The following is a 16,878-nucleotide window of genomic DNA, read 5'->3' on the forward strand; positions in this document are numbered from 1 at the left end:
ACCCTAATACATGTTTGCATTTCCAAAGATTTTATAATAGCATGCAACATTAGCACATGGTAACATTGTCTGTTTTACTCAAATTAAATATTCAGTTGTTCTGTTTCCATCTACCGGGTACCATTTGGCTAGCATCACAATTCCCTGGTTTCATCACTATTAAAACTTTGGGCAGGAAACATTGTGTTCACTGGGGTAAAAAAAACAGGTGATGATTTTTTCTTTTTTTTTTTTTACATAATACCTTCAAAAGTACCAAAGCTGATTAAGCCAAAATGTACTTGGCTTAATCAGCTCTAAAGGGAGGCTATCACAGACTTTTCAACAAGGCTTAAATCAAAGTGAATTATTTTCCAGAAAGCCAAGTGATACCCAGCTTATACTGCACTACAATTTTCAGGGACATAAATAGAGTTGGCTTTCTACCCTCCCCAAATCTAAATTGACCCCTATTCCTCCAGTCAATAGTTAGTTTTTCTGGGCCCATTCTTTTCTTCCCAAGCTGTCTGCTCCTTGTTCTTTTTTCCACCTATATTCTCCCTCTGTCCGCCCCACACACCACCCCAATCTATACCTAGACTATTGCAAGAGAGAAGCTTGTTTCTCAGCTGCATGGTCAATTATTAACCAGTCACTACTAGAATGCTTTGAATTTCAGAGCCTATTAGTAAAATGACTGCCATGTTTCTATTGATCGTCCCCCCCAAAAAAAGTACACCAAGTGTCATGATAATAATAATAAAAGTAAGAAGGTACCTGGAAGGAGTCCTTAAATGTTTGAACCATCTAGTCTGATGTTCTAATTTATAGGTGAGAGTATTACAGGTGATATGACATGATAGCCCAAGGCTATATGACTAACTAGAGGCAGAAGCTAGACCTGCATTTCAAACTCTTTCCGCTATACCACAACCACCACACAGAAAAACCCCTAAGATAAGTAAGAAAAGTTTGTTAGTAAACCAAAAGCCCAGTACATAGGAAAAACCTTTGGGATCTCTCTGCAGACTTTTAGACAGCATAAAAGCCAGTTTGTACAATGTTCAGCACATGCCATACAATACCAAGGATCTTTAAATATTGACATGCAGAAAACATGTCAATATTTGAGAACAAAAGGTCCCACTAGCTGTATTCTTTTCAGTCTTCAGCCACAAGGTTATGCCTTACTCTTAGTGTTCAACAAGATAAATGAATTAAGTACACTAAAGAGAAACACAAAGGGGAATAAACATTTCTTACAAGCAGGTCATCCAGTTACCAATACACTTCAAATTAATTTACAGAGCTGTGAAAGAACCATATGACATCAGTGAAAATCAACACAATAGTTAAACACTAACAAAAGATCAATTTGGAAATGCTAAGTCAGGCAAGCATGCGAAATTCAGAGTATAAAACAATGCAAGGCCTGGTAGTCAAACAAAGACACTCCTCAGGTGAAGGTGGATTTGAAGATGCTGAAAAGAACAATATACATTAAGGGTTGAAAGGTATACCTCAGAAATTAGTGGACCGGTTCCCTTATTTTATAAATGAGGAAAGTGAACAGACATGAATTGGTGAAGCTCACACAGCTAGTGCTATTTGCAACTACACATATCTAAAACACAGGGTGATAAATACCCAGAACATATTAAGCCCACTGTTTTAAATAAAACATTTCAGTAAGCTCATTGATTTAAACAAAGTATTTCAAGACTGATGGAAGGGGTAGAGGTGAAGTTCATAATATAACACAGCAGCATGTTTCACAAATATTTGATAAACACAATCAAGTTTTCATACAATCTTCTGATGCATAGCAAAATGTACTAGCTTTAAAAAATGTGCATCCTTCAGGTTTCTCCTATACTTTTTTTTTGTCTTATCTTTCAAAACTGAGCATTGGGTATTTTTAACCTAAGTATTGTTACATGTATGTACATTTTAATTGCACATTTTAGAAAGAAACAAAATCCATGATATTTCAGTAACTTAGTGTATTTATAAAATGAAAAATACTCATTAAAAGACACTTTTCACTGGGAAAAATAAATAAAACAGACAAATGGATCTACACAAAGTAAAAATTAACTTTGGTAGACTTCAGTGTGGTACACAGTCCATATCAAGCACATTTGCCCTTATTCCCCCAGAGCTGTTCATCTTCCAAATTTTTAAAATATTTTAAATTGAGATTTGTTTATGCTGACATTTGTTTTTCATTCCACATCATCTTCAGCCAAGCTCTGAGCACTTACAATTCTCTGACTAATTGTTGGGAGCTTACTCAGAAGCATCTGAAACACTGGTTGTGGAAGAGTTTGCTGTAATACTTGCAATAATTGCTGTGGCTGTCCACACACAGCAACTGCATTTGTCAAATGGGCCACACCCTTCTCAAACTCCCCTTGGGCTAGTAACTCTTCACCAAGCTGTATTTCTTCAAGGAAAAAATTCTGAACAGCTTCAGGATCTTTAAGGTCAGGTAACTTAGAAAGCCCAGCTCTCTCCTTGGCAAGTTTCTGTTTGTTTCTTCGCTCTCGCAGCCTGTTCTTGAAATTGGGGTCACTCCGTCTCTTGCGGTTGAAGTAAATGCAGTACCCGATGAAAAGAGCCCCGCATACACCGGCGGCAATGGTGCTGTTCCGACCTACCATTTTCTCCCGACTGCCTGGCGTGGGGGGTGGCGGTGGCGGCGGCAGCCCGCGAGGGAGCCGTTGGCTGCCAACCCTCAAGGGGTACTGCTTGTCTTTTTAATGCTTACAGCATCTGGAAATGTCTCCTGTTTCGTCTGTTTTTTTGTTTTTTTGTTTTTTTTTCCCCATTAAATAACCTTTTTTTATGAGGTGAAACTCACATAACAAAATTAACCATTTTGAAACAAATACATCAGTGGCATTTGGTACATTCACAGTGTTATGCAGCTACCACCTCTTCTAGTTCCAGACATTTTCATCACCTCAAAAGGAAGTGCCATACCCATTAGGCTGTTACTCCCTATTCTCCCCATCCCCAGCCCCTGGCATCTACCAACTTGCTTTCTGTTTCTATGGATTTGCCTAGTCTGGATATTTCATATAAATCTACAATATATGACCTTTTATGTCTGACTTCTTGCACTTAACATAATGTTTTCAAGGTTCATCACCCATGTTGTCATATATATCAATACTTTGTTCCTTTTTATCATTTTTTTATTGTAGAATATAACATATATACACAGAAGTGATAACTTTCCAAGTACGATTTAACAAGTAGTTCACAAATTCCAAGAATGTTAGGGGTTACAGTTCCACAGTTTCAGTTATTTCCTTATTTTGAAATATAGCACATATGCTGAAAGGTAATATCTTTCAAAGTATGAATTAACAAGTAGTATATAGGAAATTTCCAAAAATATGAGTTACAGTACCATAAAATTTCTTATTGTGAAATATAACTTCATTCCTTTTTATGGCTGAATAGTATACCATTGAATGGATGGATATACCACACTCGTTAATTTAAGTAACTTTTTTAAATTAAGAAATATTTCAAACCCATAGAAAAGTTTAGAGAGTGGAGCAGTTGATCATACCCCTCATGCAGATCAAACAATAACATTTTGCTATATTTGCTTCATATCTTTTTGTTTGTATTAAGAAACAAAGCATTACAGATACTATGGACACTTCCTCTAATCCATTTCCTGCTCCAGGAATGATCAAAGAATACATTCCCCTAGGTTGGTCATCTTCTTTGCAAAGCTATCCCAGCTCCCTAATTTCACTTCTTTTTTCCTGTAGCTATTTGAGCTTACTTTTCTGTTAAAGCACATGTATTGTGATTATATTTTCCCATTCTCTCATTCTTTAACCTCAGATAATTAGCTCATCAAGAGCAGAGCCCTGTCTTTTCTGTATACGCACTTGATTACCTAACACAGGGTAGAAGCTCAGTGATGGACCGGGTCAGCGTTTAAATGAGAGGATATTTTGCTAGTTGGTTGGTTTTATCATTACAATGCTTTCCTTTGTAAATATTTTAAAACTTGAAAATTTGATTTCATTACCTATTTCTTTTTATTCATTTATATTTTTGCTTAACATATGAAATTTCATTTTTTATTTGTTGTCAGAATTTAATATGAATTCCTTAAGTTGTCCCATGACACATGTACAATGTGTTTTTTATATGTGAATAATCTATTATGAAAAGAAATTTGGAGTATTACTTAACCATAATAAAATATGTATGGCTGCAAACTTGAGAAATTTATATATGCAGTGGAGCAAGAGTATTAGAATGTAAGTACTTCTTATTCCAAGATGTTCAGATGTATTATACTGATAGATTAGACTATTAATCAGAAAGTGTTTTCTGCACATAGTAGATTTTAAACTCTGTTTTACTTTTTTTATGACAGCGTTTTTGAGATATAATTCACATACTGTACAGTTTACCCATTTAAAGTATGTAATTAATGGTGTTTTGTATATTCAGAGAATTATGTAGCTGTTCTAGTTTGCTAATGCAGCTGGAATGCAAAACACCAGCGATGGATTGGCTTTTATAAAAGGAGGTCTATTTGGTTTCACAGTTACAGTCTTAAGGCCATAAAGTGTCCAAGGTAGTGCATTAACAATCGGGTACCTTCACTGGAGGATGGCCAGTGGCACCAGGAAAACCTCTGTTAGCTAGGAAGGCTCATGGCTGGTGTCTGCTCCAAGTTCTGGTTTCAAAATGGCTCTCTCCCAGGATGTTCCTCTCCAGGCTTCAGCTCCTCAAAAGTGTCACTCTTAGTTGCTCTTGGGGTGTTTGTCCTCTCTCATTTCCAGTGCATTCTTCAGAGTGTCCCTTTTGGCTATAGCTCCTCTTCAGAGTGTCACTCTCAGTTGCACTGAGTTCCTTCTGTTTGTCAGCTCATTTATATGGCTCCAGTGATTTAATTTAGACCCACCCTGAATGGGTGGGGTAATACCTCCATGGAAATTATCCAATCAGAGTCATCATCCACAGCTGGGTGGGGCGCAGCGCTACGGAAACACTCAAAGAATTACAATCTGATCAACACTGATACATCTGCCCATACAAGATTACAACAGAGATAATGGCGTTTTGGGGGGCATAATACATTCAAACCAGCATAGTAGTCATTACCATAATTAATTTTAGAACATTTTCATCACCCCCCAAAGAAACCTCATACCCAGTAGCATTCAGATCCCAGCACCCCTAGCCCTAGGCTAATCTGCTTTCTGCTACTATATTTGCCAATTCTGGACATTTCATATAAATGGAGTTATTCAACATGTGGTTCTTTGTGACTGACTTCTTTCACCCAGCATAATGTTTTCAGGGTTCGAACCATTCATGTCATAATATTTATTGGTATTTCATTTTTATTTTTTTGTGGTTGAATAATATTCCATTGTCTGAATATGCCATATTTTATATATCTATTCATCAGTTGAGAGACATTTGTGTCTTTCCTGTTTTTTTGCCTGTTACGAATAATGATGGTGTGATGCTTCTATAATTTGTGTGTCAGTATATTTTAGAATATTTGATAACTTCCTGAGGTTAGAGACTTCTACACTAATTGTATTTTATTTTGGCTCCTTACAAATAATACATGGGGAGGAATCCTAATCTAAATGAATAAACTCAGAATAATATTATGAGAATATTATCTGTAGATAACTAATATTCCTCTAGCTAGTTTTATTCTCCGTTTTGGGTGTTTAATTTTTAAAACCTTGGTTATCTTCTTAACCATTGGTTTTGTATTCATTAGCTATTATCAATCTTTTTTTTTTAGCTATCTGATGAATCTTACTTTACTTTTCTGATAGGAGTCAACTGATTAAAGTTGAGCACTTCATAATTTAATACATTACATTATATTAATGTATTACATCTTAATACATTCTGGGAGAACTCTACAGTGTGCTAAATGTGTTATTCTTTATTACATATAAATACCTGCAGTTGTTGAAAGATCACAATTCTGCTACCTCTCACCATAATGGATTCATATTTTTCTCTTATCACTTCTCTTAAGTTACTGAACTAAAGCTGTGGTTCTCTGGGTTGAGAAAGGAAAATTTGGTTGTAATTCTAAACTTTTCAAACTGTAATGTGTAATTTTTAAAGGATCAATACTCAAATAAAAATTACTCAAATTCCTAGGTATGTTCAAGATCAATTAATTTAGAAAAAGCTTCAGAGTCTTTGAAAGGAAACATGGCTGCTTTTCTAAAGTAAGTGTCTTTCATGTTCTGTGAAAAGTATCCTGTATTATTTGTCTTTATGTATTTGTCCTGCGTATGTTATAACCAGGCAGTAACTGGTATTTGAGAACCAGTTAAGGTTAGGTTCAGATCTGTGCAGCAATACCTAACTTTAGGATCATGTAAATTATTTTGCTTGTGTATTGTGGCATTCACATCAGAATTTTAAATAAGCACCAAAGGGAACATTTTTAATTTATTTTGAAGTATTATGGAATTTATGAAATGCTAGATTTTTTTTAATGACTTACTAATAAAAATTCATTAATATGGTTGTTTTTCCCAAATTGAATTAAACATGTTTTTGTTTTATAATATTTCTTACTGATCTAGGAATGTGTGTCTGGGTTTGGAAGATCTGCAGTATGTTTTCATGATTTCTTCACATGAGCTTTTCATTACATTGTTGAAAGATGAAGAACGAAAGCTACTTGTTGATCAGATGAGGAAGAGATCCCCTAGAGTAAATCTGTGCATTAAACCTGTAACTTCATTTTATGATATCCCAGGTTAGCTCTCTAGTTAAAATGTTGGCAAATTTTGCCCCTCTATTCAAGTTAATAAGGAAATGTATTTGAGGATGCCCTCTTATTCTAGTTTATACATTATGTGAGTAATTTATAGAAATTTACCTGTCTTCATATTTGTGTATCAGCAGTTAAGTGCTGGGACTCTGCTGAGTCTATGTCTAATGGAGATTTATGTCTAGATACATAAAAATTTTTAGCTGGGGATATAGACCAGGCTAAATCTACTGCTAATATATTCTTGGAATTAAAATAGGGGGTCAGAGGGAGTGGAGAGTTGTAGAGGTTGCTGGGAACTGAAAAAATGTTGGAAGAACAACAATTTTTATATGTTTGATCCATGCTTTCATGATCCAGTCTGGTGACTACACATTCAGCTTTGCTAACATTGTCATTTTCCCCTTATCTGTTTGATGATATTGTTCCATTTTTGCCCTTATTTTATAAATTTAAGTGGAAAATATAGTGGTGTTCTTTAATAAGAAACATATGCTTCAAAACTTAATTTAGAAGAGATGGGGAATTTAGTTGGTTTAACAAAAGCAAAGCTTTTGCTGTTCTGACTCTCACTAGATTTAAACTGGTTGACTCTGTCCAGTTGTAAAGGAAAAAAAATAATATAAAAAGGCTGGAGTTGCATTATTGAAGACTGTATCTGAAAGCTAAGGTATAAGTAGGGATTTTAGTGATCATTTGTTGTTTCTCTGAGAAAGAACATTTTATATATGCTTTTCTTAATGTGTTATGTTCAGAAGTAAGAGGCTGTCTATGTAAGTTAACTTTTTCCATATTTTCCATGTAGCTCTTTCCATGAACCAGTTGACCCTTACCTTTGTTTATATTTTTACTCTCTTTATTATATGCATTCATTTATGAACTGCATAATAATACATAATTTATTTGGGTTTCCATATGAGGATAAAGTTAATATATAATTTGCATTATGTTTAATAAATAGTTCCTAAAATGAGAGCTACTTTAACTTATAGATGATATATTTACAAGCATACACAGTTCTCTTACCAAATTGTCATTTTCAGATAAGTTTGTGTATGCCTTTTAATTAAATCATTATTGAAATAGAAATCTGTTTTCTTTCTTAGCTTCAGCAAGTGTCAACATTGGCCAATTGGAGCACCAACTTATATTGTCAGTGGATCCCTGGAGGATTCGACAGATTTTAATTGAATTACATGGTATGACTTCAGAGCGCCAATTCTGGACAGTGTCCAATAAGGTAAGAAACACTCTGTTAAGAACAGGTAAGAAAATTATGCTTGTTTTCTGATGTCAGTTAATAGAAGAGCTGTTCCCTGATCTTTTTGAGAATAAGGACCCCCCCTTTTTTTTTTTTTTATTAAATTCAGTTTTATTGAAATACATTCACACACCATACAATCATCCATGATATACAATCCACTGTCCACAGTATGATAACATAGTTATGCGTTCATCACCACAGTCTATCTCTGAACATTTTCCTTACATCAGAAAGAACCAGAACAAGAATGAAAAATAAAAGTGAAAAAAGAACACCCAAATCATCCCCCCATCCCACCCCATTTGTCCTTTAGTTTTTATCCCCATTCCTCCACTCATCCATACACTAGATAAAGGGGGTGTGATCCACAAGGTCTTCACAATCACACTGTCACCCCTTGTAATCTACATTATTATATAATTGTCTTCAGGAGTCCAGACTGCTGGGTTGGAGTTTGGTAGTTTCAGGTATTTACTTCTAGCTATTCCAATACATGAAAGCCTAAGAGGTGTTATCTATATAGTGCATAAGAATGTCCACCAGAGTGACCTCTCGACTCCATTTGGAATCTCTCAGCCACTGAAACTATTTTGTCTCATTTTGCATCCCCCTTTTGGTCAAGAAGATACTCTCAGTCCCACGATGCCGGGTCCACATTCATCCCTGGGAGTCATACTCTGCATTGCCAGGGAGATTTACACCCCTGGGAGTCTGGTCCCACGTAGGGGGGAGGGCAGCGAGTTCACCTGTCGAGATGGCTCAGTTAGAGAGAGAGAGGGCCACATCTGAGCAACAAAGAGGTACTCAGGGGGAGACTCTTAGGCACCGTTACATACAACTTTAGACTGTCCTTTGTGGTAATGAGCTTCATAAGGGCAAGTCCCGTGCTCGAGGGCTCAGCACATCAAACCGCCAGTCCCAATGTTTGTGACAACATCAACACCAGTCCAGGTGAGGGTGTCCAACACATCCACACCTTCCCCCAGATCCTCGGGGCTGGGGAGGGGGAGGCTATAAATATATTTTTTATTATCTGCCCAAATTACTCTAGGATGTGTCACTATTTCACTCCAGCCTATACTAACCTACCGTATCTCACTTCCTATTCAAAGTTCCATGCAATTGTGGTGTTTGAACAAATCGACTGTAGAGTTGTACCGTTTAGAAAATTTAGATCCTGTACCAAATAGATATCTATTCCCTTGGTCTCATATGAAAGTTGAAGTTTTAAAACACAATCAGTTTCAACCTTTATCCTTTGGCCTGGCTTGCCCTGGTCTTAACCAGACCTGCTTCATTCATATCACTAATTGAAGTCTGGGCTCTTTTTCAGCTTTTTTTTTTTTTTTTTGACAGTGGCTGTATGCACTAATAAGGACCCCTTTTAATATGTCAAAAATTTTAGGACTTTACATGACAATAATTACACTTTTAATCTCTGTTGAGAGAGAAAATACAAAATATCAAAAAGAACAGTACTATTAAAACCAGTAACATTTAAAACTGAATTTGTATTCCATTTATTGTCATGACATTTTAAATATAGCTATAAATATATGCATAATATTTATGCAGTCTGTAGCTAATACTTGGTAGGTGCTGTATAGAGTTTTTTTTGTTGTTGTTGTTTTGTTTTTTAATATCCTCTTGACATAATAAAACCTACAGCTTAGAACCACTTCGTTAAAACTTCTTTATAGAACATTTTGGGCTTTAGATGTTCTTTTGAAACTTGCAGCTAACTTATTTACCTGTTTCTGAAGTTTTCTATTTAAAAGTTTTCCAGCATGGAACGTGCATATGGAACAACTTTTAAAATATCTCATTTCATAATATTGCTAAATTGTATGCAAGAAAGTGGATAAAATGGGCAATTTTGTGTTACCCCAATAAAAAAAAATCAGAGGAATGTAGCTAGAGATACAAGGGAACTAACCTGCAGATACAGAAAAAATTAAAGAAATTTGGCAGTGCTTGTAACCACCTGCATATTCTTCCTCTCCTGAAGATGTAATAAAGTAGACCAGAAATTCATTTTTATATTTGGGATTGACACTCACAAGCTCAATGAAATGAAAAATTGCTCTGATCATCAGTTGGACTTAAGCCTTAATATTGATGTTATTATTAGCATTCATCTTTATAGATGAGGAAATATAGCATAGTAATTATGAGAGGGTTCTGGGACTAACTCCCTAAATTTGAATCCCAGCTCCATACTTACTAGCTGTATAACTTTGGGTTAGTTACTTACCTTCTCTGTGCCTCAGTTTTCTCATCTATAAAATGGGATAATAGTATGTAGTTCATAGCATTTTTGTGAGGGTCACATAGGTTAATACAAATAAAGCTAGAATAGGGACTGGCCCAGAGTAAACACTCAATAAATGTCAGTTCAAAGTTTGTGAAGCATGAGTTGTACTGACTTACAATGTATGTGGGAAGAGGATGCTATCAGACCTGCTGGGCAGCATGCCCGGCTATGACCAGACCAGGCTGCCCTTTGTGGGAGCTGTTCCTGTTTGCTTGAGCTGCTGTTATGCAAAATACTAGAAATACCTTGGCTTTTATAAAGGGGATTTATAAGGTTACAAATTTATAGTCCTAAGGCCATAAAAGTGTCCAAACTAAGGCATCAACAAGAGCATTCCTTCATTGAAGGAAGGTGAAGGCATCTGGAACACCTCTGTCAGCTGGGAAGGCACGTGGCTGGTGTCTACTTGTTGTTTTTTTTTTTTTTAATCATTTTATTGAGATATATTCACATAGCACGCAGTCATACATAACAAATCGTACATTCGATTGTTCACAGTACCATTACATAGTTGTACATTCATCACCTAAATCAATCCCTGACACCTTCATTAGCACACACACAAAAATAACAAGAATAATAATTAAAGTGAAAAAGAGCAATTGAAGTAAAAAAGAACACTGGGTGCCTTTGTCTGTCTGTTTGTTTCCTTCCTCTATTTTTCTACAAAGTGGAGTGTGGTCCTTATGGCTTTCCCAATCCCATTGTCACCCCTCATAAGCTACATTTTTATACAATTGTCTTCGAGATTCATGGGTTCTGGGTTGTAGTTTGATAGTTTCAGGTATCCACCACCAGCTACCCCAATTCTTTAGAACCTAAAAAGGGTTGTCTAAATTGTGCGTAAGAGTGCCCACCAGAGTGACCTCTCGGCTCCTTTTGGAATCTCTCTGCCACTGAAGCTTATTTCATTTCCTTTCACATCCCCCTTTTGGTCAAGAAGATGTTCTCCGTCCCACGATGCCAGGTTCTCCGTCCCACGATGCCAGGTTCTACTTGTCCTTTGATCCCAGGTTGTGTTTCAAAATGGCTTTCTCCAACATGTCTCTGGCCTTCTGTCTTTGCTCCCCTCTGTCAGCGACTATGCATCCTTGCTTCTTTAGTTTTCTCTCTTAATTGTCTGGGGGTCCTTTCTTAGCTTCTCTGGGGCAAACTCTGGGCTTCATCTCTTAGCTTAACGTCTCCACATATCCTTCTGTCTGCATCTCCAAGCATCTCCAGTTGTCAGCGTCTGTGTTGGCTCTTGAGCTCTCTTAATTAGTCCAGTGAACTAATCAAGACCCACCCTGAATGGTCAGGGCCACACCTCCGTGGAAATAGTATAATCAGAGTTCTCACCCACAGTTGAGTGGGTCACATCTCCATGGAAACATTCAATCAAACGTTTCCACCCAACAAGATTGGTTTAAAAGATCATGGCTCTTCTGGGGTGCATAACAATTCCAAACTGGCACAGGAGCCAAGGGGAGCTCAGTTACCACCAGACCAGCTGGGTCTGCACCAGCAGCCCACGTCCTCAGAAAGGACTGTGGCAGAACTCAGACTGTACTGGATGTTCAGTTCAAGGAATTAACCCATAACCCAACACTTCAGAGACAGCACAGTACCATTTCCTGCAGAATCCCCAGCTTAGCAATGTTTCTTGATCAGTTCCTGGCAACTTGAAACCAGACACTGCTGTTTATGATGGACACTTGCTCACAGAGCTCTGCTCCCCGCCTCCCATCCCCAAACACATATATTCTCTCTCTCTCTCTCTCTCACTCTCACTTTCTCACTCTCTCACTCTCACTACATGGTACACTGCTATAGGTATAAATGGTCCTTAGTACAAAACCCTGGGGATTCTCCACATTATTGCAAATTTTGACAGCCAACAGTGTGTGGTTTTTTTTTTTTTTTTTTTTTTTTTTTTTTTTTTTTTTTATCATCATTTTATTGAGATATATTCACATACCACGCAGTCATACAAAACAAATTGTACTTTCGATTGTTTACAGTACCATTACATAGTTGTACATTCATCACCTAAATCAATCCCTGACACCTTCATTAGCACACCCACAAAAATAACAAGAATAATAATTAGAGTGAAAAAAAGCAATTGAAGTAAAAAAGAACACTAGGTACCTTTGTCTGTTTGTTTGCTTCCCCTACTTTTCTACACATCGATCCATAAACTAGACAAAGTAGAGTTTGGTCCTTATGGCATTCCCAATCCCACTGTCACCCCTCATAAGCTACATTTTTATACAACTGTCTTTGAGATTCATGGGTTCTGGGTTGTAGTTTAATAGTTTCAGGTATCCACCACCAGCTACCCCAATTCTTTAGAACCTAAAAAAGGTTGTCTAAAGTGTGCGTAAGAGTGCCCACCAGAGTGATCTCTCGGCTCGTTTTGGAATCTCTCTGCCACTGAAGCTTATTTCATTTCCTTTCACATCCCCCTTTTGGTCAAGAAGATGTTCTCCATCCCACGATGCCGGGTCTACATTCCTCCCCGGGAGTCATGTTCCACGTTGCCAGGGAGATTCACTTCCCTGGGTGTCTGATCCCACGTAGGGGGGAGGGCAGTGATTTCATCTTTCAAGTTGGCTTAGCCAGAGAGAGAGGGCCACATCTGAGCAACAAAGAGGCATTCAGGAGGAGACTCTTAAGCACAAATACAGGGAGGCCTAGCCTCTCCTTTGCAGCAACCGTCTTCCCAAGGGTAAAACTTATGGTAGAGGGCTCAACCCATCAAACCACCAGTCCCCTATGTCTGTGGTCATGTTAGCAACCATGGAGGTGGGGTAGGCGAATACCCCTGCATTCTCCACAGGCTCCTCAAGGGGGCACTACATCTTTTTTTTTTTTTTTTTTTCCTTGTTTGTCTTTTTTCTTTTTTTCTTTTTTTTTTTTTTAACTTTCCCTTCTTTTTTCAAATCAACTGTATGAAAAAAAAAAGTTAAAAAGAAAACAAACATACAATACAAGAACATTTCAAAGAGACCATAGCAAGGGAGTAAGAAAAAGACAACTAACCTAAGATAACTGCTTAACTTCCAACATGTTCCTACTTTACCCCAAGAAAGTTACATACTATAGCAACATTTCAGTGAACTTGTTCCTACTACATCCATCAGAAACTAACAGACCATAGTCATTTCTGGGCATCCCCAGAATGTTAAATAGCTTATCTGTTCTTCTTGGATTATTGTTCCCCCTTCCTTAATTGCTCTCTACTGCTAGTTCCCCTACATTCTACATTATAAACCATTTGTTTTACATTTTTCAAAGTTCACATTAGTGGTAGCATATAATATTTCTCTTTTTGTGCCTGGCTTATTTCGCTCAGCATTATGTCTTCAAGGTTCATCCATGTTGTCATATGTTTCACCAGATCGTTCCTTCTTACTGCCACGTAGTATTCCATCGTGTGTATATACCACATTTTATTTATCCACTCATCTGTTGAAGGACATTTGGGTTGTTTCCATCTCTTGGCAATTGTGAATAATGCTGCTATGAACATTGGCGTGCAGATATCTGTTCGTGTCACTGCTTTCCGATCTTCCGGGTATATACCGAGAAGTGCAATCGCTGGATCGAATGGTAGCTCTATCTCTAGTTTTCTAAGGAACTGCCAGACTGACTTCCAGAGTGGCTGAACCATTATACAGTCCCACCAACAATGAATAAGAGTTCCAATTTCTCCACATCCCCTCCAGCATTTGTAGTTTCCTGTTTGTTTAATGGCAGCCATTCTAACCGGTGTTAGATGGTATCTCATTGTGGTCTTAATTTGCATCTCTCTAATAGCTAGTGAAGCTGAACATTTTTTCATGTGTTTCTTGGCCATTTGTATTTCCTCTTCAGAGAACTGTCTTTTCATATCTTTTGCCCATTTTATAATTGGGCTGTCTGTACTATTGGCATTGAGTTGTAGGATTTCTTTGTATATGCAAGATATCAGTCTTTTGTCAGATACATGGTTTCCAAAAATTTTTTCCCATTGAGTTGGCTGCCTCTTTACCTTTTTGAGAAATTCCTTTGAGGTGCAGAAACTTCTAAGCTTGAGGAGTTCCCATTTATCTATTTTCTCTTTTGTTGCTTGTGCTTTGGGTGTAAAGTCTAGGAAGTGGCCTCCTAATACAAGGTCTTGAAGATGTTTTCCTACATTATCTTCTAGGAGTTTTATGGTACTTTCTTTTATATTGAGATCTTTGGTCCATTTTGAGTTAATTTTTGTGTAGGGGGTGAGGTAGGGGTCCTCTTTCATTCTTTTGGATATGGATATCCAACTCTCCCAGCCCCATTTGTTGAAAAGACCATTATGGCTCAGTTCGGTGACTTTGGGGGCCTTATCAAAGATCAGTCGGCCATAGATCTGAGGGTCTGTCTCTGAATTCTCAATTCGATTCCATTGATCTATATGTCTATCTTTGTGCCAGTACCATGCTGTTTTGGCAACTGTGGCTTTATAATAAGCTTCAAAGTCAGGGAGTGTAAGTCCTCCCACTTCGTTTTTCTTTTTTAGAGTGTCTTTAGCAATTCGAGGCATCTTCCCTTTCCAAATAAATTTGATAACTAGCTTTTCCAAGTCTGCAAAGTAGGTTGTTGGAATTTTGATTGGGATTGCATTGAATCTGTAGATGAGTTTGGGTAGAATTGACATCTTAATGACATTTAGCCTTCCTATCCATGAACATGGAATATTTTTCCATCTTTTAAGGTCCCCTTCTATTTCTTTTAGTAGAGTTATGTAGTTTTCTTTGTATAGGTCTTTTACATCTTTGGTTAAGTTGATTCCTAGGTACTTGATTTTTTTAGTTGCTATTGAAAATGGTATCTTTTTTTTGAGTGTCTCTTCAGTTTGTTCATTTATAGCATATAGAAACATTACTGACTTATGTGCATTAATCTTGTATCCCGCTACTTTGCTAAATTTGTTTATTAGCTCTAGTAGGTGTATCGTTGATTTCTCAGGGTTTTCTAGATATAAGATCATATCATCTGCAAACAATGACAGTTTTACTTCTTCTTTTCCAATTTGGATGCCTTTTATTTCTTTGTCTTGCCGGATTGCCCTGGCTAGCACTTCCAGCACAATGTTGAATAACAGTGGTGACAGCGGGCATCCTTGTCTTGTTCCTGATCTTAGAGGGAAGGCTTTCAGTCTCTCACCATTGAGTACTATGCTGGCTGTGGGTTTTTCATATATGCTCTTTATCATGTTGAGGAAGTTTCCTTCAATTCCTACCTTTTGAAGTGTTTTTATCAAAAAGGGATGTTGGATTTTGTCAAATGCTTTTTCAGCATCTATTGAGATGATCAATTGATTTTTCCCTTTCGAGTTTTTAATGTGTTGTAATACATTGATTGTTTTTCTTATGTTGAACCATCCTTGCATGCCTGGAATGAACCCCACTTGGTCATGGTGTATGATTTTTTTAATGTGTCTTTGGATTCGATTTGCAAGTATTTTGTTGAGGATTTTTGCATCTATATTCATTAGGGAGATTGGCCGGTAGTTTTCCTTTTTTGTAGCATCTTTGCCTGGTTTTGGTATTAGATTGATGTTAGCTTCATAAAATGAGTTAGGTAGTGTTCCATTTTTTTCAATGTTTTGAAAGAGTTTGAGTAAGATTGGTGTCAGTTCTTTCTGGAAAGTTTGGTAGAATTCCCCTGTGAAGCCATCTGGCCCTGGGCATTTATTTGTGGGAAGATTTTTGATGACTGATTGGATCTCTTTGCTTGTGATGGGTTGGTTGAGGTCTTCTATTTCTTCTCTGGTCAGTCTAGGTTGTTCATATGTTTCCAGGAAATTGTCCATTTCTTTTACATTATCCAGTTTGTTGCCATACAGTTGTTCATAATATCCTCTTATAATTTTTTTAATTTCTTCAGGATCTGCAGTTATGTCACCTTTTTCATTCATTATTTTGTTTATATGGGTCTTCTCTCTTTTTGATTTTGTCAGTCTAGCTAGGGGCTTGTCAATCTTGTTGATCTTCTCAAAGAACCAACTTTTGGTGATATTTATCCTTTCTATTGTTTTTTTGTTCTCTATGTCATTTATTTCTGCTTTAATCCTTGTTATTTCTTTTCTTCTACTTGGTTTAGGATTGGTTTGCTGTTCATTTTCTAGCTTCTTCAGTTGATCCATTAGTTCTTTGATTTTGGCTCTTTCTTCCTTTTTAATATATGCGTTTAGTGCTATAAATTTCCCCCTTAGCACTGCTTTTGCTGCATCCCACAGGTTTTGGTATGTTGTGTTCTCATTTTCATTCGTCTCTATATATTTAGCAATTTCTCTTGCTATTTCTTCTTTAACCCACTGATTGTTTAGGAGTGTGTTGTTTAACCTCCAGGTATTTGTGAATTTTCTAAGTCTCTGATGGTTATTGACTTCTAATTGTATTCCATTGTGGTCAGAGAATGTGCTTTGAATAATTTCAATCTTTTTAAATTTATTGAGGCTTGTTTTATGTCCCAGCATATGATCTATTCTGGAGAAAGTTCCGTGAGGACTAGAAA

The 16,878-nt window shown here is 36.9% G+C and overlaps 2 protein-coding genes across 8 annotated transcripts in view; one reads left to right on the forward strand and one right to left on the reverse strand.

Annotated features, from left to right (window-relative positions):
- Positions 1–16,878, forward strand: part of INTS8 (integrator complex subunit 8) — a 110,861-nt gene that overhangs the window by 30,190 nt on the left and 63,793 nt on the right. For all 7 annotated transcript variants that reach the window (XR_005211610.1, XR_005211609.1, XM_037802745.1 and 4 more), the window contains exons 11-13: positions 6,157–6,227; positions 6,591–6,766; positions 7,888–8,021. Coding sequence is in view for 5 of the 7 variants with exons in the window: in XM_037802745.1 (XP_037658673.1) it covers positions 6,157–6,227; positions 6,591–6,766; positions 7,888–8,021 (381 nt within the window). In the remaining 2 variants the exon portion in view is untranslated. The remainder of the gene's footprint in view (positions 1–6,156; positions 6,228–6,590; positions 6,767–7,887; positions 8,022–16,878) is intronic.
- Positions 2,205–2,642, reverse strand: LOC119508991 (mitochondrial import receptor subunit TOM20 homolog). Its single transcript, XM_037802752.1, has one exon. It carries the CDS (start codon positions 2,640–2,642, stop codon positions 2,205–2,207), a length of 438 nt encoding a protein of 145 aa, XP_037658680.1.

The sequence above is a fragment of the Choloepus didactylus genome, chromosome 14, assembly GCF_015220235.1.
Source record: "Choloepus didactylus isolate mChoDid1 chromosome 14, mChoDid1.pri, whole genome shotgun sequence".
Classification (NCBI taxonomy): domain Eukaryota; kingdom Metazoa; phylum Chordata; class Mammalia; order Pilosa; family Megalonychidae; genus Choloepus; species Choloepus didactylus.

Excerpts from the sequence above, each read along its gene's own strand:
- LOC119508991 (XM_037802752.1), bottom strand. The coding sequence starts at position 2,642 with ATGGTAGGTCGGAACAGCACCATTGCCGCCGGTGTATGCGGGGCTCTT.